Source organism: Rhamphochromis sp. 'chilingali', assembly GCF_963969265.1.
Source record: "Rhamphochromis sp. 'chilingali' genome assembly, chromosome: 16".
Lineage (NCBI taxonomy): Eukaryota > Metazoa > Chordata > Actinopteri > Cichliformes > Cichlidae > Rhamphochromis > Rhamphochromis sp. 'chilingali'.
The window spans coordinates 18,142,431-18,170,416 of record NC_137943.1 but is presented as its reverse complement, the minus strand read 5'-3'; the positions used below and the strand labels follow the sequence as shown (position 1 = coordinate 18,170,416).

General features: G+C 41.7%; 1 protein-coding gene across 2 annotated transcripts; it reads right to left on the bottom strand.

Annotated features, from left to right (window-relative positions):
* Positions 1–876: 876 nt before the first annotated feature.
* LOC308383459 (5'-AMP-activated protein kinase subunit gamma-1-like) lies at positions 877–26,349 on the bottom strand. 2 transcript variants are annotated; one of them, XM_080861423.1, is made up of 16 exons: positions 25,856–26,349; positions 24,519–24,584; positions 22,623–22,878; positions 13,553–13,779; positions 11,233–11,284; positions 8,973–9,079; positions 7,287–7,368; positions 6,684–6,742; positions 6,555–6,600; positions 5,270–5,324; positions 5,036–5,162; positions 4,484–4,649; positions 4,343–4,380; positions 4,106–4,252; positions 3,923–4,016; positions 877–2,816 (listed from the first exon to the last, which is right to left on the bottom strand). In XM_080861423.1, the coding sequence occupies exons 1-16, from the start codon at positions 26,174–26,176 to the stop codon at positions 2,785–2,787; spliced, it is 1,875 nt and encodes a 624-aa protein (XP_080717549.1). In that variant the 5' UTR covers positions 26,177–26,349; the 3' UTR covers positions 877–2,784. The 2 variants fall into 2 exon arrangements, with proteins under 2 accessions (XP_080717549.1, XP_080717550.1); XM_080861424.1 differs by lacking the exon at positions 24,519–24,584 and having other exon boundaries at positions 25,856–26,348.
* Between the last annotated feature and the right edge of the window lie 1,637 nt (positions 26,350–27,986).

The window sequence follows — 27,986 nt, the reverse complement described above, 5'->3', positions numbered from 1 at the left end:
GGTTTCACGGAGAATGCAGTCATAATATCAGTACTGACCAAAGTCTCACAGGAATGTTTTTCAGCACTGTGTCGAATCTGTGCCATATAAAGGCAAAAAAGGGGGTCCAAGCAATCCAAGGTGGCCGGCGAGTGCATCGTCCTCATGTGTAGCACACCAACTTTGAATGCTGCACTTCAGGGTTTAGGTTCACTGGAGGGGTGTGGGTGTTAAAATTGGGACACTATTGCAACAGTGTTTTTGAGAGCTAACATCGGTCTATTGTGAAATGTGTGAGAGGTCAGGTGATCATGTGTTTGCATAGTGCCAAAGGCCTGTGTCCAAATCGGAGCGCACACATTTTCTCAGGGGCAAGTTTTACTGCTAATCTAAATATATTTAAATACACACATAATTAAAATCTTTTTCTTTTTCTTTTTTAAAATCAGAATGCAAGGACTCAAACTATTTAATGAAAAGCATTTTTACACCATTTTATTACTTTTGTCCAACTTATTTTTCACACTGAACTGTATTTCTTCAGTTCCTGTAATTACATTCAAAGCCTACTAAATACATTTTTTAAAATCCGGTTTTATTGGTGCATTTTTAACATTTTTTGGTGCTGAAAGTTTGTATTTATTTACTTACCGCTGTCTCATTTTGATGTTAGCATTTTTAAGCTTACATTTTTTGCATTATTAAATTTTCTAGAGGAAGCACTAGAAATGTGCGCATGAAAAATGCTATAAAAATACAGCTGAGTTGAGCTTCAATATCGACCGCTCCAGGATCAATACGTCTTGTGAGAGTTCACGTCGTGGAGCATCTAGCCTAGTAAGTTTGATCTTACTTTTTACCCCTAACATGCATGAAAACCCCCACCCCCCTCAAAAAAAGAAAAACATGGCTTACAGTACATTCAGTGTCTCTTTATTTTTCTGCAGCCAGAAAAATAGAAAAAGTAAAAGAAAACAAAAGAAAAAAAAACAACATTCATACTGCTGAAGTGTAGTTTCTCATGCTTGCACATTTACAGTACATGTTGATCCGTTACAAAGTTTCTCTGACCTACACATATTGCCACAATGTATTTACAAAAATAACATGAAAGCTGCAGTCTCTCTTCAAACACGTCAGTGTTCATAAAAATAAAGCTTTCTGTGACACATTTCCCCAAAACGATCCTATTTACACTCGAAGATGGAGATGAGTCCTGTCGAGCTACAGCTGAGATAACCAGACTGATTTGAAGATTCAAAACTACTGAAAATAAATGGGAAGGAGGGGAGAAAAAGGGCCTTTTCAAATATTTAAAAAAGGCTTTTTCCCGAACCAGGTGTTACCATTATAAAAACCCATACTTAACTCTTATTGATCACTCGTGACTTAAAGCACTCCTGGCTGACAGAAGCGTGCATCCTCCCTCTGAGCACTGCGTAACAGCGCCAGCATGATTTAGGATTTTCTTTCAAGAATAAGATTTAACAGAACTTCTTGACGCTTCTGGCACAGTTTTAAATTTATGCCGCCCCCAAACCAACCAAGTTAATGCACACCTTTGAAGAAGCAGGTACAATTTGCACTCTGCTTCGATATTACACATTCATACTCATCATTGCACCCATTTTACAACATACATTTCTGTGGAGAGAAGAAAATAAAGGCACAAATAAATATTGGGCATTGAGTAGGTCTGTATTGGCACTGGCAATTAATGGCGTCAAGTGGCCACATTGCAGGTGACGTGTGGTTTTGCTACCAGTTAACGCTCGCCTTCCTACATGACTTAAACTTGTGATGACAGCAGCATGATTGTAACTACACAACCCGAAACGCTGAATCCCAAACCCACCAGAACCCGTGTTGACGTTTCCAAACTTTCCCCAGAAAGAGACCGTAATGGAGTTTATCTGTGTTAACAAGAATCAGCCACAACATAAGAACCACCGTCCCAATACTGTTGGCAGGTCTCCGTCACACCACCAAACCTGCTGTAGTGTATTGAGAATGGAGACAGGACCCTTGGGTGTCCTGTTCTATCTGGTATCATACAATGAGGGCAAACCCCTGGTAGATCAGGTCATACCTGTGCTCCCCAGGGATGACTGATTAGATTGGGATCTGGGAAGTTTGGAAGCAGTTTACTGAAGTGTTCCTGAGAATTTTTGCCTTGGGTGTCAGAGATGGGCTGGTTCAGGTGGTTGGTGGATGGCTATAGCCCCTTTCCACTAATCTGAGGCATCTGTACACAACTCATGAGCATCTTTGGCACTTTTTTTCCCCCCGAGTTTTCTGCAATAACATGCAGAAAACTCAGATTTTTAAAAACGTTCAAACACTTTTTCTATGACCTATTCTCGTTTCTTCTAATTTAGAGTCTAATCAGTCTTGTTTTAGCAGAATCATCAAGCAAGGAATGTTATGTACCTCATAAATGTCAGAACCCAAAACACAATTAGAACACACTGGACTCAATATTTACTCCGCCCATCAGTGGTTCTAATGTTGCAGCTGATCAGTGTCTACACCCTTAACATATGCATATCTGATCAGTGTTAAAAAACAAAACAAAACAAACAAAGAAGAAATTCAGGAGAGAAAGAAAAGAAAATCCAATCTTCAGTGCAGAAGTCCACTTCACTCAGCAGTCTAGCTCTTTGGGTTCCAAGCCTTTATTAGTGCATTGGTTTCAGGGGTATCTGGGACCTTCAGCCTGGCTCCACTCAGCCTTACACTCCCTACCTTAATGTTTCAATTTAATTACTCCCACCACATCTCCACTTAAGCTGATACATCCACATCTTATTCAGTCGCGTTCTCCTCCTTACAGGTATCTGGGGAGCAGAAGAAAGAAGGGGGAGAAAGGGGGGGGGGGGGGGGGGGGGGGGGAGCACAAGTTATGAATTAACAGGGAAAGTAAAGTTTAAACTTTAATTTGATCCTTATATTCTTTTTGATTTTTGGAATTAGGCTCGACACCAATGACTGGAATTTTAACAACCATTTCTGTGTAACTGCAGTTACACACCAAAGTCAATAAAAGCAGGTGTGTGAGCACAAGTCTGCCTGCTGTTACAACATCCCGCCAACTGAACTTCCTGTTTTATCAAAACAACATTTTTTTATTCTCCTTAAAACTCTCCACAACTGCCCCGCTAGACTTTGTTTAGACTCAGGAAGAACCCGAAACGGCTTGAGAGACGTCAATAAGAGCTGGGTTAAAAAACAGAATTCATGAGGTGACAAAGGCCTGTGTGCTGCGTTTTCTTTCAAGTACTTTGCACCATCTCTTATCTGATGGGGTTATAATCTGAACAAACCACACACAAAAAATTAAATAATAACTGTGCAAGCATGTTAGTTTCTTTCAAGCACATCAATACTAAATGTAGAGCTTGCTGCAGGCCAAACAAGCCAAACATCAGCAAAGCAGAGCATACATAGTTCATTAAAGTGTCTGGAGGGAGCAAACATTTGGACCGCAGTGGAAAGCCCTTTGCAAAACTGAAGTACCGCACGTGTACAATGAATTCCAGTGCGATACTAACGTGGACTCATCCTTGTTAACAGAGGTTCCCTTTATCCTACTTACACATTATTCCTTGTTTCTAAACAAAAGCCACTGTATACTGAAAACCACCAAACTCTCATTTACTTTTAATTTTACTCAAGAACCGGCTGCAAGTTTTTTCATCTATGCATTCTGTCCAAACACAAAAATCCACACAACACTGCTGCACAATGCTGCAGCCAGCAGGACAAACAGGACACCGGACAAATGGCCACCATGCCTCTTCATAGCCAGCTACAGGTGATAGTCAGCTGCAAGCCAAACAGGCATGTTTCCTACCTCTGGCAGGGTTAGAGGGCAGGTGGGGAGAGAGAGCTCAAGGTCCAGGGCAGAGGGGGAGTTGACGCTAGCAATGCTGAGCATCTATACCTGCAGGACTGAGCACCAGCGCCTGAAGGATGTCTGACAGGGAAACGATGCCCTCGATACTGGAGCGCTCATCCACCACCACCAACCGATGCACCTGGAGCAATAACGCACAGTTACAGGTGAGCTGGAAATCAGCAGTGGGGCTACGCCTGAGGAACTGAATCCAGCGTCTCTGTGTCTTACTTCAGCTTTGACTATTCTGTCCACAATGGTCTCCATCGTTTCCATTTTATGGCACTTCATAACTCCTTCGAAGTACTGAGAGCGATGTTTCAGAGCCTGGGTCACTGAAATGTCCAGATTGTTGTACGTCTTCTCAGCAGCCAAGTTCTACACACAACAACACAATCAACAAACAACCAAACAACAGTATGCCCCAAGTATTTGATAAAGCAAAAAATGCGGTATGTTTAAACTTACAATCACATCAAACTTGGAGTAAATATCCACAACTTTGCCTGTAAGAAAAGGAACAAAAAAAAAAATCTAATCAGTATAAAGTTGATTAGGTTGCGTTGATAAAAAGGTACACGATGCCAGTATTGAAGTTTGTGGTCTCACCGGAGTCATCCACCACAGGCAAAGCAGACACTCGCCGCTCCACAAAGATGTTGAGTGCTTTGATGATGGGTGTGTCTGGGTGGATGAAAGCAATGTCGTGGTATGTTCCGATGCCCAGCTCGCCAAGAGTCTGTTTCATAAAAGCTGGCTTTGGCATCTCACACATCTGAGGCACACAAACACTCGTAGTGAAGAGGCAGGAAGACGTCAAAACAATTCATCCAATTTCTTCCTTTTAAAAAGTTGACCACTAGGGGGAGCCAATTAAGTGAAAGTGAGAGAAGACTAGAGAAAGCACCTTGAAGGTCTCCAGCCTGCATAATCTTAATCAGTTTGTGCCCTGTATTGCTCTATATGTTGTTCTGATTTTTTCATGCTTAAAACAAATTTAAAAAAAGAAAAAAAAAGGTTTGTTTCTTATTGAATCATGTATGTAGTTTAAAAGCCCATCTAAAGTTCATAATACACATTTGTACCTATATAAATTTAAAAAAAATCAATAAACCACGTTGATCTTATGCATGCTAATGCAAGCTGATGGGTTGGACTCACAAAGAGCTGGAGGAACTTGAGGATCCTCTTGTGTGTGAGAATATAAAGTGCATTCCCTGTAACGGGGTCGATGACAGGCAGCCGGTGAATTTTGTTTTTGATGAGAGTGTAGACGGCGTCAAATAGGCTGCAAGCACAGCAGACGTTAGTTGCAAAAAAATAAAAAATAAAAAATCCTCTCACTCACAAATACGTAACGAGACATTACACATTTTATTCCTTCTGAAAACATACCTTGCATCTGGTGATATGTTCACCAGAGGTTTGAATGTTGCTTGAAGGTAAACCTCTGCAAGGCAGGAAACAAAACAATGGTGGCTTACAATCACTTCTACACAGACAATATATGCATCCATATATTTAAAAGAAAAAACAAACAAGAATTTAATTATTTGCTCAGTGTTTTTCATACAGTCAAATGAAAAAACACCTTTCACAGGATTTTATGCAATACACCCCATAATTCACCAGCTTGTGGAACCGCCTTTAGCCTTAACAACTTGAAGTAATTATTTTCTCTATGGCTTTATCAGTCTCTCACATTGTTGGGGAGGAATTTTGGAGCACTTTCTTTTTATAACGTCGGTTTGAGTTAATTGACGTTTGTGGGTACTCGTAGCTCTTTTAACTGCCACAGCACTTCAATAAGGATGAGGGCTGGACTTTGAATCATTGCAACACCTTTATTCTTGCACTTTTTCAGACATTCTGTTGCAGATTTGCGGCTGTGTTTGGGAACACTTCCTGTTGCATGACCCAGCTTTAGCTGTTGGACCGCTGGCCTTCATGCGTGACTTCTGGCAACCCTTCCAAACAAGTAATAAGTGTTCAGTCATTTTCTAATTGTACCGTGATGAACTTTAACATGCTACTCGAGGCTCGCAGAGTTCTCAAAAACCCGAGTATGAGTGCCTGGTTTTTGGCAGTTTCTCTGAGCACTGTGCAGTCTGACCTTGGGGACATTTTGCCAATGGGCCAATGTAGCACTGTTTTAACACACACCTGAATGCTCCAGACCAGTAAAAGCAAATCTGCTTTTACAGAGGTGATCAAAATTACTGATCATCAATTAATAAAGAGCATTTCATTATCAGCACCCAGCTGCTACTCTTAATTCCTGTGTACACAGTAAGGGTGTACTTAGTTTTTCCACATGACTGCACAGAGTCCTGTGAAAACCTTTGCATTCACATGACTGTATGTTATTCTTTCTAGTGGAAAGTTTGACATCATTTGTCTTATCCATTAAGGAATCATTTGGTCTAATGGGGTTTCATTTTTATTATCAGCGTGTCATTGGATACAAACAAGTACAAATAGTTTTGGGTCAGGTGGAATTTTCTCGTGTATCACACTGACTTTTCTTTTTTAATCCTTTCCACACTCCCAAACAGACAAACAGCATTCCTTCAGCCTCAGTCCAAGTCAGGTATTTATTCATTTTCACACTTTTCTTTTTTTGGTAAAAATGAAAGAAACCCTTACAATATCCATGCACCACAGGAGAACAAGCACTTACCTCTCCACGTCTCGAGCTTATGTTCCTCTAGTTCATAAATTTGCACCTGAAAGAGAACCAAAAGAAAACTGTACGTCTTGGTGGAACGAGGGGTAAATCTCACACGCCTTAGCTGTGACCTGCACCTACCATCGGTGACTTATAGTATCTGTGTAGTATGATGATGAAATCTGTGATTGTCAGCATTCCTGCAATGAAAACAGGCATTAAAAAAAAATCACATTGACATAATGAATAACAACACAGAGCCAAGCCTGCGTGCAGCTGGGTAGAGACAGCGCTTATAAGGGCGTGGTCTAAACAGCACACCACAGCTTTATTCTCACACTGACTCTGCATTCATTATTCATCACAAGTCGTTTCAGTAAAGCACAGCAAATCCAATTCACCTCTGCTCTGCCTTTTGACACCACTGTAGTGACAGAAGTTTACAGAGATGTTTTTCTCATTTTCTTTTTCTCATCTAAATTCTTAATACAGGATTTCTTCTGCATTTTATAGCTTATTATACAACTCTATTACAAGAACTTAAACTCTTGAACTTATACTCACACGGTAAAATGTGTAAAAGTCGAATACAGACCACAATTGACTGCATCTTTGATGGGGAAGCTTTTTAAATGTCAAAAAAAAAAAAAAAAAAAAAAAACCCAAATAAAAATAGCAGGTCCTTCAATAAACTGTATTTTATTTAGTGAACAATAAGAAAGGGGTATTTGTCAAGTTTCTTACCCACAAAGCTTTGCTTCTCTGTGTCCCATAGTGGAGCAGCCCGCACACCGTTGGCTACCAGGGCAAAAAAGGCTTTCTTAACCTGCCAAAGAAACGTTGAATTGATTGCAGGTGGTGACTGTTCTGTTTATTATTCTGTGAACTCTTAGGAGTTAACGCCTATCATAAACCGATACACCTTTACCGGCTATTTTATTAGTTACACCTTCATAGTACTGGATTGGATCTGCTGGAAACATTGCCCAGTAATTTTGTCAGCTGCACATCTACGATGTAAATCTCCTGTTCCACCACATCTCAAAGGTGCTCGGCTTGACTGAAATATGGTGACTGTAGAGGCTACTTGAATGCAGTGAACGCGTTTCTTGAACAATCAAGTTCAAGATACAAGTTTTGAGATAATTTGAGTTTTGTGACATGATGCTGGAAGCAGGTAATAGAAGATGGTACACTGTGGTCATAAAGATGACCATAAAGATGGACATGGTCAGCAATAATAATCAGGTACTCTGTGTTGTTTAAGCACTCAATTGTTACTGAGGGGCTTAAAGTGTGCCAAGAAAATGTCTCCAGACCATTACACCACAGCAGCCTGAACTTCATCTTGTTTACGCCACACTTTGATACTAGAATTGTAATTTTGCAGCAGAAAATAAGGCTCATCAGACCAGACAACATTTTTCCCATCTACTGTCCAGTTTTGGTGATCCCACACACATTTTAGCCTCTGTTCTTATCCAACAGGCACCTGGTGTGGCATTCTGCTTCAAGGTTCAACCCGTGGTGCTCAGAGATGCTTTTCTTACATTTTACGTAGCGAGTGGTTATTTTTGTTACCTTCTCTATCAGCTTAAAGCAGTCTGCCCATTTTCCTCTGACCTGACATGAATAAGCCATTTTGACCCAGAGAACTGCTTCTCATTGGATATTTTATTTTTTTCCAGACCAGTCTCTCTAAACTCTAGAGACGGTTGTGTGGGAAAATTCCAGGAGATCAGCTTCTGAAATACTCAGACCAGTTCATCTGTCACCAACCACCATGTCACCTTCAGAGTCATTAAAGTCATCCGTCTTCCCCTTTCTGATGCATAACTTCAACAGGTCACCTTGATCATGTCTATATACCTAAACGCACTGAGATGCTGGCATATGATTGAGTGATTAGATATTTGCATTAATCGTTGAACAGGTGTACCTAATGAAGTGTATAGGTTTTCTTTTAGGTCTTGTAGTGTTTTTTGTCAAAACCACAACATTTTAATATGACATGAAGAGCTATCCAAGTATTTCACAGACTAGATTAGATACATGAAAATTAATCCTGAATAGCAGTCTTATTGTCATGTTAAGTAGAACAGTACTCAAAATCTCTTGTGTAGTGTACCTCTCAATGACATTAGTTTTCCTTGGTTTTAGATAAGGATTATTAACCCATTGCCTTAGTGCATTTAGTAGTTAAAGATCTACGCATCAAAGACTTTCGAGGATTAGTGTTTAACAGCTTTATGACAGTTTGATCAGCCACTTCACAGAAACTGCTGAGAGGTAAAATACTTCAGCTTAGTTTATTGAACATTAACTTAGCCTGAGTGCCTGCTTCGGTTTTTAAACCAAACAACAACAACAACAAAAAGTCATAACAGCTTTGTCTGCAGTCAAAAGGACAGAGCATATTATTGTGCTTACTTGGAGTGCTGTGTCAAACACAACCAACTTGGAGCTTGTGGGGACGATGTCATAGCACTTGTGGGATTTCATAAAGCGCATGTAAATATCACTCTCGGGTTCAGCAGCTGCGAAACAAAACAAAAAATAAATAAAACCAGTGTGAAAACACTTCCAGACCAGTGTCATTCTATCAAAAAAGCAAAGCAAGCTGTGCTCGTTTAGTAAAATCTAAAAATTGGCATCATTTAAAACATAGTAAAGTGAAAGCAATCTCTCCTTTCATATCAATACAACATTCTGTCATAAAGCTGCTCACGTGCCAGTTTACATCCATCCTTTACATTAGCACCATCTTGTGGCCACAATTGTCTCTGGAAACAGGCGCAACTCCGCTTACATCTGGTTTCACTGAAAACTGTTGCGTCTAGATTTCATAGTTATTTCGTGTCCTGTTAAAAATGGACTGAGCTTGTCAAGCTCGGAGACCAACAGCTGCTTCTAGTTGTCTGCACTTGCACATTGTGGATAAATCTCAGGCAAGCTGGCTCTGCATAGGGTGCTGTATTTTGTGTAGAAACAGAGCTAGCAACCCCAAGTAAACGGTTTCTCTGATTCATCAGCGTAATACAAGTTTTCTCTTACTAACCAACAGGGTCAACATGTGTAATCTAGAGGAGGTCAAAGTGTTATGTAAAATAGTCTTTAATAACTCATTTAGCACCTTATTAAAGAAAGTCCTGATAATGGAGACCAAACGTCAGCTCTTACAATGTCTGGTGGTGCAGATACCACCACCACCTTCAGTATAATATCAGTTGGGGGGGGACCAAATAAAGTTTAACCAGATATTTAGCTAAGACATCACCTTCATTTTTAAAAAAAATATATATTTAATGTACTCTGCAACAGACTGCTGACCTGTTCAGAGTGCATCCTTTATTTTGTCCTACGTCACTTGGGAGAGTCTTCAGACTCTGAACTCAATACCAGGAGGCATGTCTGTGTTTCTGAACCAGTTATTTCAAGATTTGTGGTCCTACAGTACAGCTACATTACAAACATGTGATTCTACAGACTATAAGTTACTTTGTGTTCAAATTAATCTACAGTATTTAAAATATCCATATAACACTCACGGGGAACTTTTTCTGCAGAACAATTTTTTTTTAAATTTTTAATCACAATTTGCCAGTGATATGATTTTATTTGTAATGAGGTGCTTTCATTGGGTTTTAGAGCTAACGGTTTTAAAACCTCCTCCAGCACTGTCAGCTAATAGTAAATATTTAGAAGATAACTACAGAAGTAATATTTTAATTTCCGTACAGAGGAAGGGGGAAATCTCACAGGGAGTATAAAACGAGAGCTTGGAAACAACACCACACACACTAACCATTACGGGACTGAACCACTTACAGCCACTTTAGTGCTCCATCTTAGAGATAATTACGCTTTAAACATAGAAGTACACAAACAGTGGGAAAACATGGACAGGAAAGTACTGCAGGAGATAACATCCTTGCAACATGTTGCCGTGACAGAAAATTCACAGATAGGTTCAAGTAAAAGCTCATAAGTGATTTAATGCATCGTGTAAAATCGTGGAAATTATTTCAGTTGCTTAAGGTCAATTTAAATGTCTTTATTTTATTTTAAGTTGGTTTAGGAGCTTTCATTAACATTTCGATAAATATTCGTTTTATATTTCAAGGAGATGACATAGTTAGCACACCAATTAAAACCCTCCCCTACATGCTGTGAAGAGTGTGTGTGTGTGTCTCCTTTGATTACCTCAATACATTGGCACCCAGCAGTCTGTATTGGTTATAATATGGTCTCTTGGGCAAATGTATGCGCATTGATTCGTCAACCCTGCCGCAACACTCAGCATTTAAAACAGTGACGACAAGGAGACGGGAGGCAAATAACGCAAACACACACACACACGCGTTTTGAGAGCACACCGGTAGAAAGCAGTCTGTGGGGGCAATCAGCAGGGTGGTACTGACACAATTCGGATGAATAGCTGGCCCTCTGTGAACAGGTCTACACACGCGCCGCACACAGCGCACTGCGAACGGGGGGCAGTTTTTTTTATTTTTTTTTATTTTTTAAACGTGGTACATTCACCTGAATCTGGCAACACGTCTTGATCATCTTCACCCTCATTATACCGAGCCAGGACTGATTGAGGTGAAGATAGCGCGCACACGCGCACAAACACACACACAGGAAAAGGTGAGCACTAGATCAGCAAATATTGCAATTGGTAACTTACCATCATCGTCTAGATCAAGTTTCTCCAGCATGCCTTCGAATAAACTGTAGACCTAGGAGAGAGCAAAGGCACAAGTTCGCCGTGAAGAGCGCAGCAAGTCCCCACAGCACACACACAAAAACTTTGCTGTAAATTGTGAGAGCGCAGCAGCGACGCCGACTTTTTCCCCAGCGGCCCCAGGAGACTGTGATCGCACCGAACGCGGTGCGCAAAACAACCAAAACTACTAAACCGCAACGTGCGATCCTGTCGCTGTACCGATTACGTAAACCTACAACAGGTCCGCTAAATATACGCAGGTAACGCGATAAGAACCCTCGCGCAGAGGAGGTACAACTTTAGCGGCACAATATTAGACTTCTCACACACGCACACACCCCCTTAAAAACTCGCAGTGGAACAGTCCTGATCCATTTGCTGCAGCGGAGGAAACCAACGCTGCTCATACAGCCACTGCACAGACGCGTGAGCAGTAATCCAGCTGCAACGAATCGGCTCAATTCATTGTTAAAGCCTCAATCTGCTAAACTCACCACAATAACAGTCGCTGGCACGAAGAGTGTGGGGGGGAGTCGGCGGGGGGTACAGATAGAAAGCAGGAAGCACCGTGCGCTCAGGACACACCCCTCCGTGCAGCGCAACCTGGGTGCTTCGCCATATAAGGAAATCCCTTGTGTTGCTTAGCAGCAAGAAGCTGGGGATTCCTTTGTCACATCCACAGAGATAATTTCTTCAGACATAACGAGACACATGGCTGAACTAAAGCAACTCTTTGGGGTCCTTGTAGTAGGAGCCCGAGAATATGGCATGCAGATTGTGCTGACTCCCTCTCCCTGACAGCACAGTGCAGTAGGCAGCCGAAAATATGCTGTGTCATGCTGAGATATTTGCATACTCAAAGTGCGCTTGTTGATACCCGATTTCCCCTGGCTCCTAATTTGCAAGCACATATTCACAAGAAGCCACTGCAGCACAACGGGAGAGCATCCGCATGCCTACTCGTGGATGTTCAACAGCCCCCACCCCCTTCCCCCCTGGTGTTGCCCTGCAACGGTGACACAGCGCTTCTCTTGTCCAAAAAAAAAAAAAAAAAAAAGAACTACCCCTGCACTTTCATAAATCTCTGGTTGCGGCATCGCAGTAGGCACTGCTTTTGGGATAAAGGAGAACTACGGAGAAGCAGACAAGCGCGGATCTATGAATTTAATCACTTCTGGCCAAAATGTAAACTGCAACAACTTCAGTTTATTTTCCAAGTCTCCCTTAAGGTATGACAGAGGAAGTGCAGAGGAGCTGACCCGCACCGGCTCATCGCCCTCCAACCACAATCGTGTGTCCCTGGGTGTTAATACCAACCGTATACAACACTGGTGATGAAATATTGATTTACCATCGTTCCACAGAATCCACAATCACTCAAAGTAGACGGGTCTTCGGATAATTATTCATTAAAGCAGCACAGTGAGCGATGGAGTAATTCCTCTCTAGCTCAAAGAAATCTGGTATAAAATCCAGACACAGGCTGTCAGAATCCAAATAAACCTTCAGTGAAAAGTCTTGTGACAAAGACTGAACTTGTTCTCAGCTGTTTTTCCGGTTACAGTCAATTATGCAGCGGCTTAGCTGACACTGAAAGCTGTTTGAGTTATGTCAAGACAATGTTTACACCCTCTCCTCTGCAGCTAGAGCAGCTCAGAGCTTATGGTACAAACAAAGTCCTGCTGACGCAAGAGCAAGGCTTGAGGAAAAGCGAACCTGAATTAAAAGGATTTGCATCTCTGCCTTCTGTACACCACTTTGCAGATAAACTCATGACTCTGAGTAAACAAAGCACATGACTCATAGATGGGAGACATGCAAGCCACTGTTATTCAGGCACAAAGGGAAAAAAATAGTTATCAGCTTCCCATGGAGTCTTTTTTTGTTGCCAACACTGAACCGGTGCAAAAATTAGTTTACCTGCAAGGAAGGAGGATATGGCTCAGTAGCCTTGTTGTTGACCTAAACACACACATTTCATGCAGTTAATTCCTGATCCCTGAGACAGTTCAGTCAATGCCTGTGAACTTGTAGCGCTCTCTCCAAAAACTTCCACCTTGCATAGTTATAGCATCATTGATCTGTATCTGGAGTTTTGAGATGCTGTACATGAAGTCTGGCTTATGTTTTGTTTATTTTGGTGCAGGAATGTGCAGCAAACCATCTGAAAGACTCACTCTAACTTCCACTCTTTTAAGAGTTAAAGCTCACAGGCATTGGCTGAATTGCCCTGGGTCAAAGATAAATTCTTAAAATAGATTTTTTATCTTTTTTGACTCACTTGTTGTGAGGTAGAATAAGGTGGCACGGGGCTCGATGAAGGGATTGGGGGTTTAGCAGAAGGGAGGCTGAGGCGCTGTCCTGTGTCCGGAGGTGTGGAAAGGGAACGAGAGCGAGAGCTTTGCTCCGGGCGTTCAGGGCTGGGGCCGCTCTGCTGGGCCTCCTGGGTGAACACTGGTTGGCTGGATGCCTGGGTTGGGGTGTGGGGTGGTGTAGAGAGTCCAGAGGCTGAAGAGAGATACAGAGTCCAAAATAGATATCTCAGCTTATCTCTTGTTTCTCTGGATGTCAATCCATACCGCACTTTCAGCAACACCGAGACGCAGCGCTGATTGACGTCTATGATAAGCATTGCTGCTGGAGAAGGAGGTGCTACAGTGGTGGCTGCTGCAGATGCCGTCAACGCTGTCATAGGCAATAAACGGAGGAGCAAAAGCGATCTGAACTAGGAGATTTCCATGAGCTGAGAAATAACACAGATACTGAGATAAAGCTTTAGTGGCCCTGTTTTTTTTACACAGGGATACACAGCACTAGAAAATCAACATTTCAAAGACAGCTGTAAAATCGACTTCAGTCATGAAATTAGCAACATATTCAAGCTTTAATAGACAAGTGGGAGCATGTTGAAGATTAAAGAAAAATATGACACTGATTCAACTGCAAATCTTCAAGTTTATGCCTGAAAAGCAGCAATGACATCAAATAAAGAGTAACTGAACTAGAAAAGCTTAAAAGAGTTTCTGCACCCGCTGGGTGGCATGGTGGAGCAGTAGTCTCCATGTTCTCCCTGTGCATACACGTCCTCCAAATAATCAAGCTTCTTCCCACAGGCCAAAGACTCTATATAGGCCATGGATGCGAGGAAGCTGAAGCGCTGAAAGTATGAATATATGGTTTAATATGACTGGTAGCCTAAAGCACTTTGAGTGGTCACTAAGACTAGAAAAGCACAATTTAAATACCAGTTGATCTAATGTGGGTCACAGTGGGGGAAAAAAAGAAAACACTATTCATCATTGTAAATATTATAACCATAAAACATTTAAATTGTATGGTTAGCACTGTTGCCTCATAATAGGAAGGTCCTGGGTTCAAATCCATCATCTGTGTGGAGTTTGTACATTCTTTGTCTTCACCCACAGTCCAAAGATATGCACTTAGTGGGGTTTGTCCGTGTGTGTACAACCTGTCCAGGGTGTACCCCACCTCTGATTGCTGAGATAGGCTGCAGATCCCATCCCAAGTCCCTGAATTAGAAGAAAATGGATGGTACTAAGATAGAATTGCCTGAATTATCCATTTACAAACAAACAAAAGACCACGGTGGTGTTTGTGGGTTTCACTTCTTCCGTCGTGTTAGACGTCCTCTCGGGACTGTGTGGGATGTAATTACAGTCTAGCTGAAGTCTAATTAGCAAGAAGTGGAAACACCTGTGCGGGTGCATAAAGTCTTTTGTTTTTGTTAGTCCATCTGAAACTCAGCCTGGTTAGTGTCTTGGTATTTGGTGTTAACATTTCCCCGTCCTCACTTTAAGTCAGACACACTCCAGGTCTGCTGTGCTGAGAGGGAATCAGGCTTGAATCCTGAGTCCAAAAGCTGAGCTCCTGTTACTCATCTTTGGATTGGAAACTCATTAACGCTGAATTTGATGCATGTCGTTATAATTAAATGTGAATGTCTGAAACTAATCAGATTAAAACACAAGCAGAAGTAGAATAAAAATGGATTTGAAAGCTATTTAATGCTATTTTAATACGATTTTTGTTCACGTACACTGAAAATGTAATTTTCTTTACTCCTATGTTTACGCCACACTTTAAATATAAATGATACTGACTCATAAGTCATAGACTTTCATGAGGTATATTCAAGTTCATTAATTAAGTGGCTGTGTCTCTATAACCACCGAATCTAAACTGTAATTAAACCTGTGACATGTTCTTCAACATGACTGCAGAGACCTGACAGCTGCTGACTGCTGAAAACAGCAGGTCTATGGTCATCCCTTTACAGCTATAGTGTACCCATCTTCTGAAGACTGCTTCTATCAGGATAACGCACCATGTCACGAAGCTCAGATCATCTTAAACTGTTTTCTTGAACATGACAATGAGTTCACTGTACTCAAACGGCCTCCACAGTCACCAGATCTCAATCTGATGAAGCACCTTCGGGATGCGGTGGAATGACAGGACCAACTCGGTGGCGCTATCACGTTAATATGAACCAAAATATTTTCTTGGATTAGTTTTGAAGACAAAAAAAAAAAAGAGGGCCAGCTTAGTATTTGCGTGATGTACCTAATAAAGTGTCAGGAGTGTAACTGGAGAAAAGAAGGTCTTTCTTTTGTTCTTTGTGTCCCTCGAGCATAACCACGCCGATTACAACATAAGCAGCCACATTAAACATAACTCCACTGTGAGAGTCAGCTGTCCGTGACGCAGCTCCTCCCGGTGAAGTGTCAGATTGTAGGTGTGTGTCACATGACAGCCACCACACACGCTTTTCACATCAGGCGCCCACGATCTTACGCAGGGTGACATGCGACACTCACGCTGCACTGGCCTCATCCCAGTGACATATTTCTGAGGCCAGACAATGAGTGACATGCATGATGTGGAGCAAACGGTTCAGATTACAAGGCCTACAGCACGGGACATCCAGAACGGTTATTACTGACAGTCGGTCTCAAGCAAGCATCAGCATTAGTCAGTATTTATATTTAAATATTCCTAGGAAATAAAGCATGACCACTGTAAACTTAGTAAGCTGTATTTCCAAATGAGTCAGCTTTAAAGTCTGTGTATTGGCGTCGGTGTGGATTTGTTACTTTACCTGTTAAAAAAACAAAACAAAAAAAACAGTAATTACATGCCTCATAATCAAAAACTAATACTGGTAATGATTAACTCAAGTTATAAGATATCTTTTCTTAAAGGAGGCTCAGTGTTTCAAGCAAACATTTTTGCTCGGCCTGTCCAAGCGCACTCCACACTATCTCTTGACATTTAGTTGGCGTGGCCTCTCTGGTGTGCCCTGCTTCCGCTGTGTAGCCTTCTTATTTTAGCCACGCTGTTGTGGCACATTCCACAGGAGCAGATAACAGCGGGGTTGGGAGCCTTCTCTTTAGCCCAGTTAATAAGGGGCAGCTAGCCCAAACCCAGGAAACAGGAAATGGATGCCTTGCTGCAAGCAGTCCATCTAACAGGTTTTTTTTTTTATTATTACATCTAAAAGTGAAAATCTATGTGTGCAGGGAGATAAAAGCAGCAGTAATTTATCATCTCTCTTTAACCTGATAATGAAAGTGCCAATTCCTTATCACAGTAACACCCTAATTTGTTGATTAGTGTATTTTCAAGCACAAATACCAAACAGGATTTCGTTCCAGCATCTGAATTATGCGAATATGCTCTTTGTTTGTTTTATATCATAATAAATTTAACAGTTTTGGGTTTGCAAGTCAGACGAAAAAGAGAAATGCAAAGCCATATTCTTGTGATTTATAAAATCCCGATGACATTTTTCACTATTTTCTGATTTTTAACCTCTTGTCAGCCTGTCAACTCAGTTATCAGACTAACTGATAGAGAGTTCAGTTCTTGAAGAACAGTTTTATTCCAAAAAACAACATGGCTCTGCAGCCTTTAGACAAGTAAAAGTATAAGGTGTAGCTTGTAGAGATGGTAGGGATTTGCAGTCATGACACCAATCACCCATGAGGGTTTAAATAATTTTCTAGGAACAAGAAGAATTTGACAATTGGGGTCTTCGATAGGTTAGCAAAATCTCAAGTGTACTACTGACAGTAGAAACTCATGTACACAGCATTACCGAGTAGCAAACTGGTATCTAATTGGCTCTGACAAGAATTTTTACACGCAGGTGTCTACCTCCTTAAGGGTGCGGTGACTAATATAAGCGACATGGTTTACGCAGTGTAGATGCTCGGCGTCAAAGGACCTATGGGTCAGGCTGAGGCCCACAGTGCCCACAGTGAACTTCATACAGCCACATATGGACATGAGTCATTACGACAGAGGACTCTGCTCCTCTCGTCTACTCAGCCGAGGTCAGACTGGCTCTAAATCAGGAGCTGTGAAGTTTGCGATAAAGCGCCACTTGAACACCACAAAAATGACCCTCAGTGCTTTACTAACACGAACTAAACACATCACAAAAACTGCATTACATCTCCAATGGTGATCTGGTATTTTCATTTGGCATCTCTATTACTTCTCGTTTTCCACGGCTTGCGTTCAATCGTGAAAACCTGAATGATGTACATAAATGTAAATGATTCACCCACATGTAAGGAGATGTGTTAAACGATTCAGCTCGGTGTGTTCTGATTATCTCTGCTTAAGCTTTAAGCTGAAATACTTCCTGACTATTTTAATGAAACACTCCAAATGGAGCAGCTACTCTGAACTCCCTTTGGAAATGGGACAGAAATAAGGACAATGAAGCGATGCTACATCAGGCTGAGTGCCTATAAATTGCTTCGTTATGACATAATGACAGGATCACAATAAAATAAATACATATAACTTTTGCATTTTCATCTTAAAGCAGACTTCCTTATTATTTAAAGTTTTTTCTCCTCTTTAATCTGTACACAGATTTTGGCAGTGAGCACAAAAGACCCACCGACCTGCTGATGTAATCTTCTGTTTTGCAGTGTAGCCAATGAGAACCAAGCTGGTTTAAAGGGAAGATGAACATAGGTAGTGAATGAAACCGAGAGACTTCACATTGCTAGCTAAAGGGAAATAAGACACGTTTTAAACACTACGTTTTGCAGACATACTTTAGTAGAGTTCATGGAACTGGACATGAGTATAATGGGTCTCCTTTAAGACATGAAACAACTAAAACACACACCTTAATCGCTAAATTAGCAAAGACAGACAGTGTGAATCAAGCACAATGCAGTACGTGCATGTATATGAATTTAGCCAAGCGATCACTAAGTGCTGACTCCACGTCAGACCCTCCTGCATAACTTTAGCACCACTGACCTGTGTCCAGTTATTTAGCACGAATGCATGGTATGCTTTTGTGAAACCAGAGATCAGCCATGAAACCAGCCACTAAAAGAAGCTCTAATGGCCACATGAAATTACACTTAATAACCACACATACATATATAGACTAAGAAAAAAAGAAAGCTGCTCTTATTTAATATAATTTGCTATGACGAGAATAACCTGAACGGTCAATGTTAAGTATATTTATTGAGACATTTATTCATGCATTTAAAGTTGTAAGTTGATAGCATGGACAAAATCCATGAAAAAGGAATTTATACAACATTTTAGGGCAAAGCTACCCAGGAGCCAATATTCTGAGGTAATGAGCACAGCTCTGTTTGTCCAGCACTGATTTACCATTTTAGCCTGACAATGAGGTTAAACTACTACTTTCATATCACATCACCCTGCTGATAGCCATATTTATACACAGGAGCGCTCTTTACTGCAGTATCTCATTTATGAGGTTATGGGTTTGGGTTTTGGGCTGTTGGCCAGCAAAAATCCTAATGGTTCTTTTTCACTATTTTCTGACTTTAAATTACTAAATAATAAGCAAATTAAATGTTAGAGGAAATTGTTTTGAATGTCTTTCTACACATTACCAGACAGGTAGGACGCCTCGGACTGATGCCTCCCGCCTAGCCCATCTTGCTCCTTCCGTTTCTTGCTTCTCCTCAAGCTGCCAAACCTCTTCATGGAACACAGTGGGTGGTGGGCTCTAAGCTAAATTTGACCATGACCATCCGCATCACAAAAAGAGCCCCATAAACTGCCCCAGGTAAGAGTCACTCCATTTGCTAGATAAACAAAATCGTAAAGGTTAAAAAAAAAAAAAAAAAAAAAATCCAGCCGCCTGTGTTTGAAGGTGTCTTTTAGGGAGGAGTTGGTCCTCTGGAAGCTGGATGCCTTCAGTGAGAGGGTAAAAAATATAACTATGCGAGAAAAACAAACCTCAGCTGTTCTGTCAAGTTCCACATTGCATTTGTTTTTTTGGAGGTACCTCTCTAGTTCTGAACAGAAACAGACAATCACAGCAGGTGCTGAGTACAAGCTACTCTACAAACCACAGAGCCAGCAGCAAGCAGGTCTAACACTCGATAGAAGAGAGTAGAAAAGCTGTGAATTCCACCGAGCCTCAGCAAAGAAATGTTCCCATTTGCGAGTGATGCAAATTGCAAGTGTGGCCAGACTTCAGCGCATTTCCCCCTGCTCTCAGGAGTGTCAGTGCTGTGACTTGTCAGGTGCAGCTGTGGGTGATGTTACTTTAATATAGCACTGGTGTCAGCAGCCTGTAAAAGGAGGCCAGTCTGGAAAGGAAACCCCACCGATTGGCTCAAGCTGCACATCTCCCCGCCTCCTGTCTGCCACTGCCCTCCCTCTGCTCGCAGAGTAAATTCAGCACAGGAACATCTGTTTCACTCCGTCTTAACACAATGTAACAGAGAGTGGGGATAACGCAACCTCAAGGTTCCCTTGCATAAACGTCTCCTTCATTTAAAATTCTTCTAAATCTGCAGTTCGACATCACCAAAGAGCTGGAGGATACGCACCACTGGCATTTGTGGAGGCAGTTGTAATTTTCGGGTGCCTGACATTTAAGATTGCTGAGGCCTGCCCCCATCAGATGACAGCAGGGGGACATCCCATGTTCTGTCAGCTGATCAGAAAGCTTCCATTCAATACCCTCTCCTACCCTTAACAGATGGCCGCCTCTTTGCTGCCCACATTAGCTGAAGCATGCCCAGCACAGATCTCAATTAACATGTTATGCAAGTGTTCCAATCTGCTCAGTGGGTCAATGGCTGATATGAATTTCAGATATCAGTGATTATCACCTAACAGCCACTGAATAAAGCCACTAAAGCTGTCATTCCACTGAGAAACCGAGAGAAAATCACTCATTTCAAGCCAGTTTGAAGCTAGTTAAGTGTGAAAGCCATAAAGCACTTAAAGTCCTTTGATCTCATCTGTGACTTTATAAAGTCATTGTGCCCTTGTAAGGCCTGCATTTTATGAATTTAGAAACTCCCTACTTCCTTTATTTACCGACAACAAGCAGCCCACAGTAGCAACAGAGAGAGTGAGAGGGGTGGAAAAAAAAAACCTCTGCATGGCTGTGTGAGGAGCTCCTGAGAGTCTGGTCACTTCCAGATAAGGCTATGAAAGCGCTACACTTGCCTTGAGCAGCGAGAGACTGACAATGTCCAGGCGACGTGAAAACACATATTTAGACCAGCGGGGAAAGAGGAAGCATTCTAGTCATATTTGCAGCAAGTGCACCTAAACATGAAAACCTGCATCCTGATGAATGATATATGTAAATGATCGAGACCACACAAACGTCTGCAAAAATACTCGTTTCCTTGCAAATATGTTAATAAAAGAGGTGACTACAAAGGTTCATTAGAACTAGTTTGAAAGTCAAATCAAGACAAACTAGGCCTTCAGTGCACCCTTGTGGCAAAACTGGGGTTACTACAAAAACATCTGACTCCAAAAAAAAAGTGAACAGATCAAGTGCCCACTCAGTGACTTTATATTTAGTTATAAATACTCTGTCGCTATTAGTCACCAATAATCTAAAGCCACATCATTAGTGAGCAGGAAGCGTGTTTTGCCTCAGACCACATCTTACACTACTAATCACCAGCAACTGGGATGGGAGGGATGGAGCAGTTGGGGTGTGTTTTGGTCCCCGTTACTATCCATAACAATCTCCAGAGGAAACGGAGCACACTGGCTTTTACAGTCTGGGCTCTAACAGAGCTATTCCAGCAGCTCTGCCAAACTGACCCTTTGCGAGGAAACAGAGAAGAATGGGTACTTGCACAAGCCAAAAAATCAATGACTCATCCTTTTAGCTGTTTGATGCTTGCTTCCAACAGGGCTGTTTCCATGTAGGCAGGGTGGGTTTTTTTGTTTTTTTTTTAATTTATGTAATGACCAACTACCAAAAAAAATGGAGACACAAGAGCTAAAGACGTGCCAGTTAAATCTGGTCTTCATAAAATGAGACCTTGTTCTGCCCAGTCTCATTTCTACTAATTTGTGCATACCAGTATTACCATTATGCAGCTCGTGAGTTTTTTAATGCGCGTACTGTGGCTGGACTCCAAACTCCAAGGATGCCGAGCTTGAAACCTAATAACAAACTGCCTGCACGGCTTAATGCTGGTGGGGGGGGGGGCGAGAGATGATAACTTAATTCTGATAATAAACAAAGCCAACCATTTCCTTTTCCTAGAGAAAGTTGATAACATCTGAGAGGAGATTATGAAGAATGTCTGTCTGCACTCAAGCGACGGCCATCTGTCTGACAAGACTTGTGACCTTGTTGGCTGCAGAGCGGCACAAAACAAAGAAGTTACTTTTTCTCTTTCTACTCAGAGAAAACCAAAAACTCCACTTCCTTATTGCTACAAAATATGGAAGCTGATAAAAGGAGATACAGGGAGGGGTAGTGGGAGTGGTTCGGTGAATGAGTGTCTAATTTATACAGGTGTTTTTCTTTTTAAATTTCTTGTTATTTTGGTTTATTTCTTATTTATCTATAGGAGAGAGACTAGATCTGCAATTGTGAGAATTAAAGGTTCTCTGAAACCAGTCGGGTATCAAAAGGAGCGCACCGTTTTGTGTGCCGTTCTCTGGTGTGACAAAATAAATATTGTTCTCTGCACCTCACCTGATTGAACTTTGTCCTGAGGTGAACCGACATTGTCAGATATCTGATATCTGAACTGATGAACTGAAAATGCAGACGCCTTGGTTCCTGTGTGGGGGTTTTTACCTCATGTACGTACAGCAGGAAAACCAAATAATCTTTGAAATGACAGTTTCATCTATTGTGTCTTACTTCCTTTACAAGCGTCTTCCTCTTAGAACTCTGCTTTAAAAGAGGACTTCAAATATTTGCACAAGTTTCTTCCATGCATTCTTAAAACTATTAAAACAAAGATTCCAACAATGGATTCATGAACACTGCAGTGCAACAAGCAGGTTGCAGGCAGTGCAGTGTTTGCATTTCTACTTACCTCTCCTGGTTCTGGAAAAGAGTTTGATGCTCGAAGAGGGAGAACCGGACGACCGGAAGATACCGCTGAAGCTCAGTCGACGAGGGGACTTAGGGGAGTTCTGATGGGAGGGATAAGGGAAGATACTTTTGGGAGAACTTGAATTTGGCTTTGATTGAACTGGAGCAGACTGGGGACACGGAGGCAGTGTGGTGACGTCCGGGCTCTTGGCAGAACCTCCTTTGATGGGGCTGGCTGAACGAATGAGTCGCTCTCCCTGAGAGATAATAAGAAAGCAGATTTATTTATTTATGCACATTTGCAATTGCATGGTTTACGTTTAAGCGTGTAGCCACTGTTATGAGAGACAGCAAGTGCAGTGCAAAGCAAGGGGCTGTACTGAAAAAAGCAAAAGTAGTGAAGAGATTTATTGTGAAATGACAGCTGCTGATTGCACTTCTTTGGTCACTTCTCCTTTTTAAAAAACAAAACAAAACAAGTTTTGTATAGTTGGTCGCTTTGTGACAGTTAATGGTGTCTCCTAAAGAGCAGTATGAGAAGTTTCATATGCAAGCTGCAATAAGGCACATGTGCAATCACACTACAGTTGTGGTAAAAGACACTATAAAGACTAAAAATACTGATCAGTACACATTCTAACAACCAGGGAAAAAAAACAAGTGATGCATGAGCGCATAGATATTTGTTTTTCTACAAAGAACTGTGCCTTATCGTGCAAAACCTGTCTTTCTGTTATGTTGCCATGGTATGCAGTTCGGAGGAGCGCCACGTGATATGACAAATCAGTAAGGACACCATAACATCCACTATCAGACGATCAGCACTCCTCTTACTTAAAACTGCGGTAACAATATTTTTCAGTTGGGCCTTCTGTGTTTATGAGTGTGCCTTTGCAAGGTCGATATCGTGTAAACAGATGGAGAAATCCTTCTCTCTTTGCTGTGCCCATACCAAAACAAAACACGAGAGATGGCAGCCAATCTAGCTGGAGACAGAGAGGGCCTCCTCCCACCGCTGACGGCTGCCTGCTCTGGATGTGCCAACAACAAATCTTTTAACCGTTTGTGGGCTCGCCATACAGTGAAGCTTTTGATTATGCAGGGATCTCCGGCTCAGGGGCTGTTATTACTGAAAACAGTTAAATGCAACAGGGGTGTTGCAGTAACAGTCTGTGGAGAATAATTACTCCCACCGAAACAGATAAACTGCATGTTGTGGAGAGAAAAAGAAAATAAACACTGGGGTCTAATGGGACATAAAAAAGATGTCTGATATTAATACTAGAACTCAAAAAGAAGAAGAAATCAAGAAGAAGCTCCGTTTTGCCGTACGCTAAGGGCTGGTCCTGCTCCACAAACACATTTTTATTCAAACCAATCCCCTAACTATCTGAGAGCACACACCCATCTTTGTTGTTTGCCAACAAATCTCACCCTTTCATTGTGCAAGAGCCTGTTAAGGCAAGTGAACCAGCTATCAGGGTTTAGCGTGGATACAGATCTGCTCCTACAAAACACAAGGCGATGCAGGTTTTTACCTGCACCACGCAAATATTACTGAGATAATATGCATCTTGGCTGATATGAGGTAACAGTGGATGGTTAGTTGGTTCCTATTCAAATCAACTGGAGGAGACAGTAGGAAGAGACTGCTTTCTTTTAGAAAAATCAATTTCCTGTATGTGCTGGTGCTATGCCTGGACACTGTGGGAGTAATGTTACTGTAAGCCAGTGCGGGTTGGCAGAATTGGAGAGGATGACCTTGTCTAATATTTTGCTCTTGCAAATTCACATTTAATGAGCAGATAGATGCGTGGCAAGAAAAGCAAGCTCAGGAAAACAAAAAGAACAGTTGGCAGGTGAATGAATCATTTCACAAAAATCTTTCAAAATGTACCGTGTGGGCTCCGCTTTTGGTTGAGCCACTCGTCTCCACTTGAGGGGCATTAAACGCCCCGAAATCCTGCACATGAAGAGAGATCTGAGCATCAGGGATAAAGCAAACTTCACCCGGAAACACAACAGAAACATAAAACTGACACTTTATGTCCTTTTGTCCGCTTTTACGTGAAAATAGGTTAACCCCACCTGCTTTTGACTCTTAGCCTGACATTCAAAAAGAAGGTAAACATGTGTTGCCACTGCGGAAACTTCTGCAGGACAATGAAAGGCAAAACTCTTCTTCCCCATACTGTGGGCTGGTTTTGACATTACACTTCAGGCCGATGATGCCATGCATGTTGCTGCAGAAAGGCAGTTTTAACTGCACAGACGTAACTAGGCGAGTTTGCAGAGCTGTACTGTTATTTTATTTTTTATGCAGCTGTAATAGACTTTCCACCATGATTTTTTTTAGAATGGGGAAGTTCACATAGCGATGGAAAGCTCCAACATCTAACACTTGAGCATTAACCACAGAAACAGAGCTGCATTCATAAGGTTTACGCCACACTGGGAAGGTTTTTCCAGCCTATAAAGCTGAAATTTTGCACTTGTCCATTTGTTATTCTCGAGCAAATTATGCAGCACACTGGATCTGATAGTGGATCCATGCAAAAACAAATGCTACCAGGAGAGAAGCAGTTGTCAGGACAGAGTGACCAAATTGTTTTTGAAACATGAGGTACAATAAAGCCATAAAGCCTCCCGCAATAACAACTAGGCTTTGTGGAGCTTGTGCAGAAAATGATTACACAATTGCAAATAGTTATTACCCAGTTTAATAAACAGAGAAAACTGTAAATCAGGGCCGTATTAGATCAGCAGTGTCATCGCCTGTTTTTGTGCCAGAGTAGACCGAATAATGTTGGGTTTGCATTAGAAAAACAGGATCTCACCAGGGACTCTGTGTTGGGATTTTTATTTCCCCACAATTATTATTGGCATAATAACAAATTTTTGTAAACATGATATGTAAACAATAGTTGCAGCCCTAACATGGGAGGTGGCTACAATCACAATAAAGGTAGAACTGCTGCACATGCTCAATGCAAAGAGGCAAAACACGTTTTTGAGTGTTTATAGGGAGCGTTTACATGCCATTAGGACAGATTAACCAAGTCCTGACTCAGAGACAACTGTCAGTCAAGCACGCTCTTATGCGTCGCGTGCGCTCGCAGACTGCGATGCACCGAAATCGGCTAAAGCCCACTCAAAGTTACAGCCTTTTACCCCACCCACCCCACCATAGAGTCTCAGTAAGAAGCCAAATTATTTGATACTTCACCGACTTACTGGCATGTTAATCCGCAGACTTCTCCTCTTCTTTGGTATTTTCTTTGAGCTCCCCTTGCTGGACTCCATCACCGTGCTTCCCATGTTTTGTTTTGGGGTTTTTTTTCCTGCAAACGCGCAACACCTTAAAAAATAAAAATACAAAATACTACTAATAAAGTGTACTGGGATAAAAAAAAAACTGCTGTATCGCTTCTGCACACCGTCTACAGCCGCCTCCACCTTCCCTTTAGCCTCGACAACACTGAGGAGCTGCCTCATCCACCAGGAAGTAGGTTTGGCCGTAAAAAAAAAAAAAAGAGAGAGGCAGGGCACACACATGTTCACAAAAAATTAGAAGGCGTGCAACAGCGAGGACTGCTTACAGGTGTTATGTCACACTGTATTTAACCCCACCCTCCTCAGAAGAGGAAACTGAGACCTCCCGCGGTCCTTTTCGCCTCGGTATTAAATCTACAGAGAAAAGAAACGCCTCCGCCGTTTCATTTCTGAGGATAAGTGCGGTAAAAACTATACTTCCTGTAGCTTCTTTGGTCGCACAGCCCCGGAAGCTGCTGTCCGTGAATTTGTAAATCTCAAGGCACTGTTCGGTTTTCTGAAGCGTTGTTCTTTCACACTTCTTCGAGAAAAAGGCAACAGCAACAAAAACAAACCCCTAACAAACACATTTTAAAGGGAACAACATGTTTGACACAGCAGCGCGCGGAGCTGACTTGTGCAGATGTTTCACCGACAGATGTCAGTGCCACTCTGATTCTGGCTGGATATGAATGAAAAGCTTAAAAACAACAACAACAACAACAATAATTAGTGCGAATAAAATGGAGGAATCGTGACCGGTACTTTATACCGCCTGCATCTTACAGCGTGTTTATCTTACTCTTTCCGTGTTTCTTTCAAAGTTAAATGCAGGCCTGACAGCTCTGTGGTAACCTCCACAGCTGCAGGGATTTAAAAATATATATATCAACATGCTTCTCTGTCCTTAAACGGAGTTAAAAACATTTGTTTGATTTTGTAGTAGCTCTGTGCTTGAAGTTCATACTTTAATAAATCGTTGCTACTATTTTCACGTGCATCTCAAGGGTGTCAAACATAAGGCCCTGGGGACAGAATCGCCCCGGTAAAGACTTCCATCGGGTCCACTGGTGAGTTCTGTAAAATATGGAGAGACAATTTTGTGAATTTTAGCTGTATTTTCTGAAGTTTTTTCAGCTTCTGCTATTGATAAACACCTCCCCCGCAGGTATTTACACTAAACCAAACTAATTAAGTAATAAATAAACAATTAAATGACCAACAAGTTCCTGGTTTGTCTTTTTACCCCTCTATCTACTATAGAAATGTCATTTCCTTTCCCAAGGAGTCCACAGTAAAAATAAATAAACTTTCTGGGCAGCAAGCTACCAGAACTGTTTTTTTTTCTTATATAAAGATATCTCAGGGATTAAATGTGTTGTTACAGGGTTTTGGGGTTTTTTACACTGACAAGTTCTAAGTGTAAATGCACTGCATTGAGGTTATTTATAAGTTAGGATCATTTTAGTGATTTGCAGCAGTTGCTCAGTCACTGATCCCTGAGTCCCCTACTGTACACTCTGTACACACATGACTGTGTTAGTACCCACCCAGACAACACAGTCATCAAGTTTGCAGATGATACCACCGTGGTGGGGCTCATCTCAGGGGGAGATGAGATGGCTTGTGTCATATCGTGTCGTGTTGTGTTATATGTAGTGCCGACGTAGGACAGTTTTCCAATCTCATTGTACTATTGTACTATGTATGACTGTGCAATAACAAAGAGTTATCTTATCATCTTCATTGCCACACCTGACTCCACCTCACCCTGTCCCTACCATGCTCCTCTGTATGCCCAGCTTCACTATACATCCAGGAGTTTTCTCTGCAGGCTTCCTTTTTTCCTCCTGCCTGGCAGATCCATATTCAGCATCCTTTGTCAGTACATCCACTGCCCCTCCTCTGCACACATCCAAAGCATCCCAGCCTTGCTTCTCTAACTTTATCTCCAAACCATCCAACCTGAGTGGTCGTTTTCTTGAAGCAATTCCTTACTTTGACCATCCTGCTCACTCCCAATGAAAATCTCAGCATCTTCAGCTCAACCGCC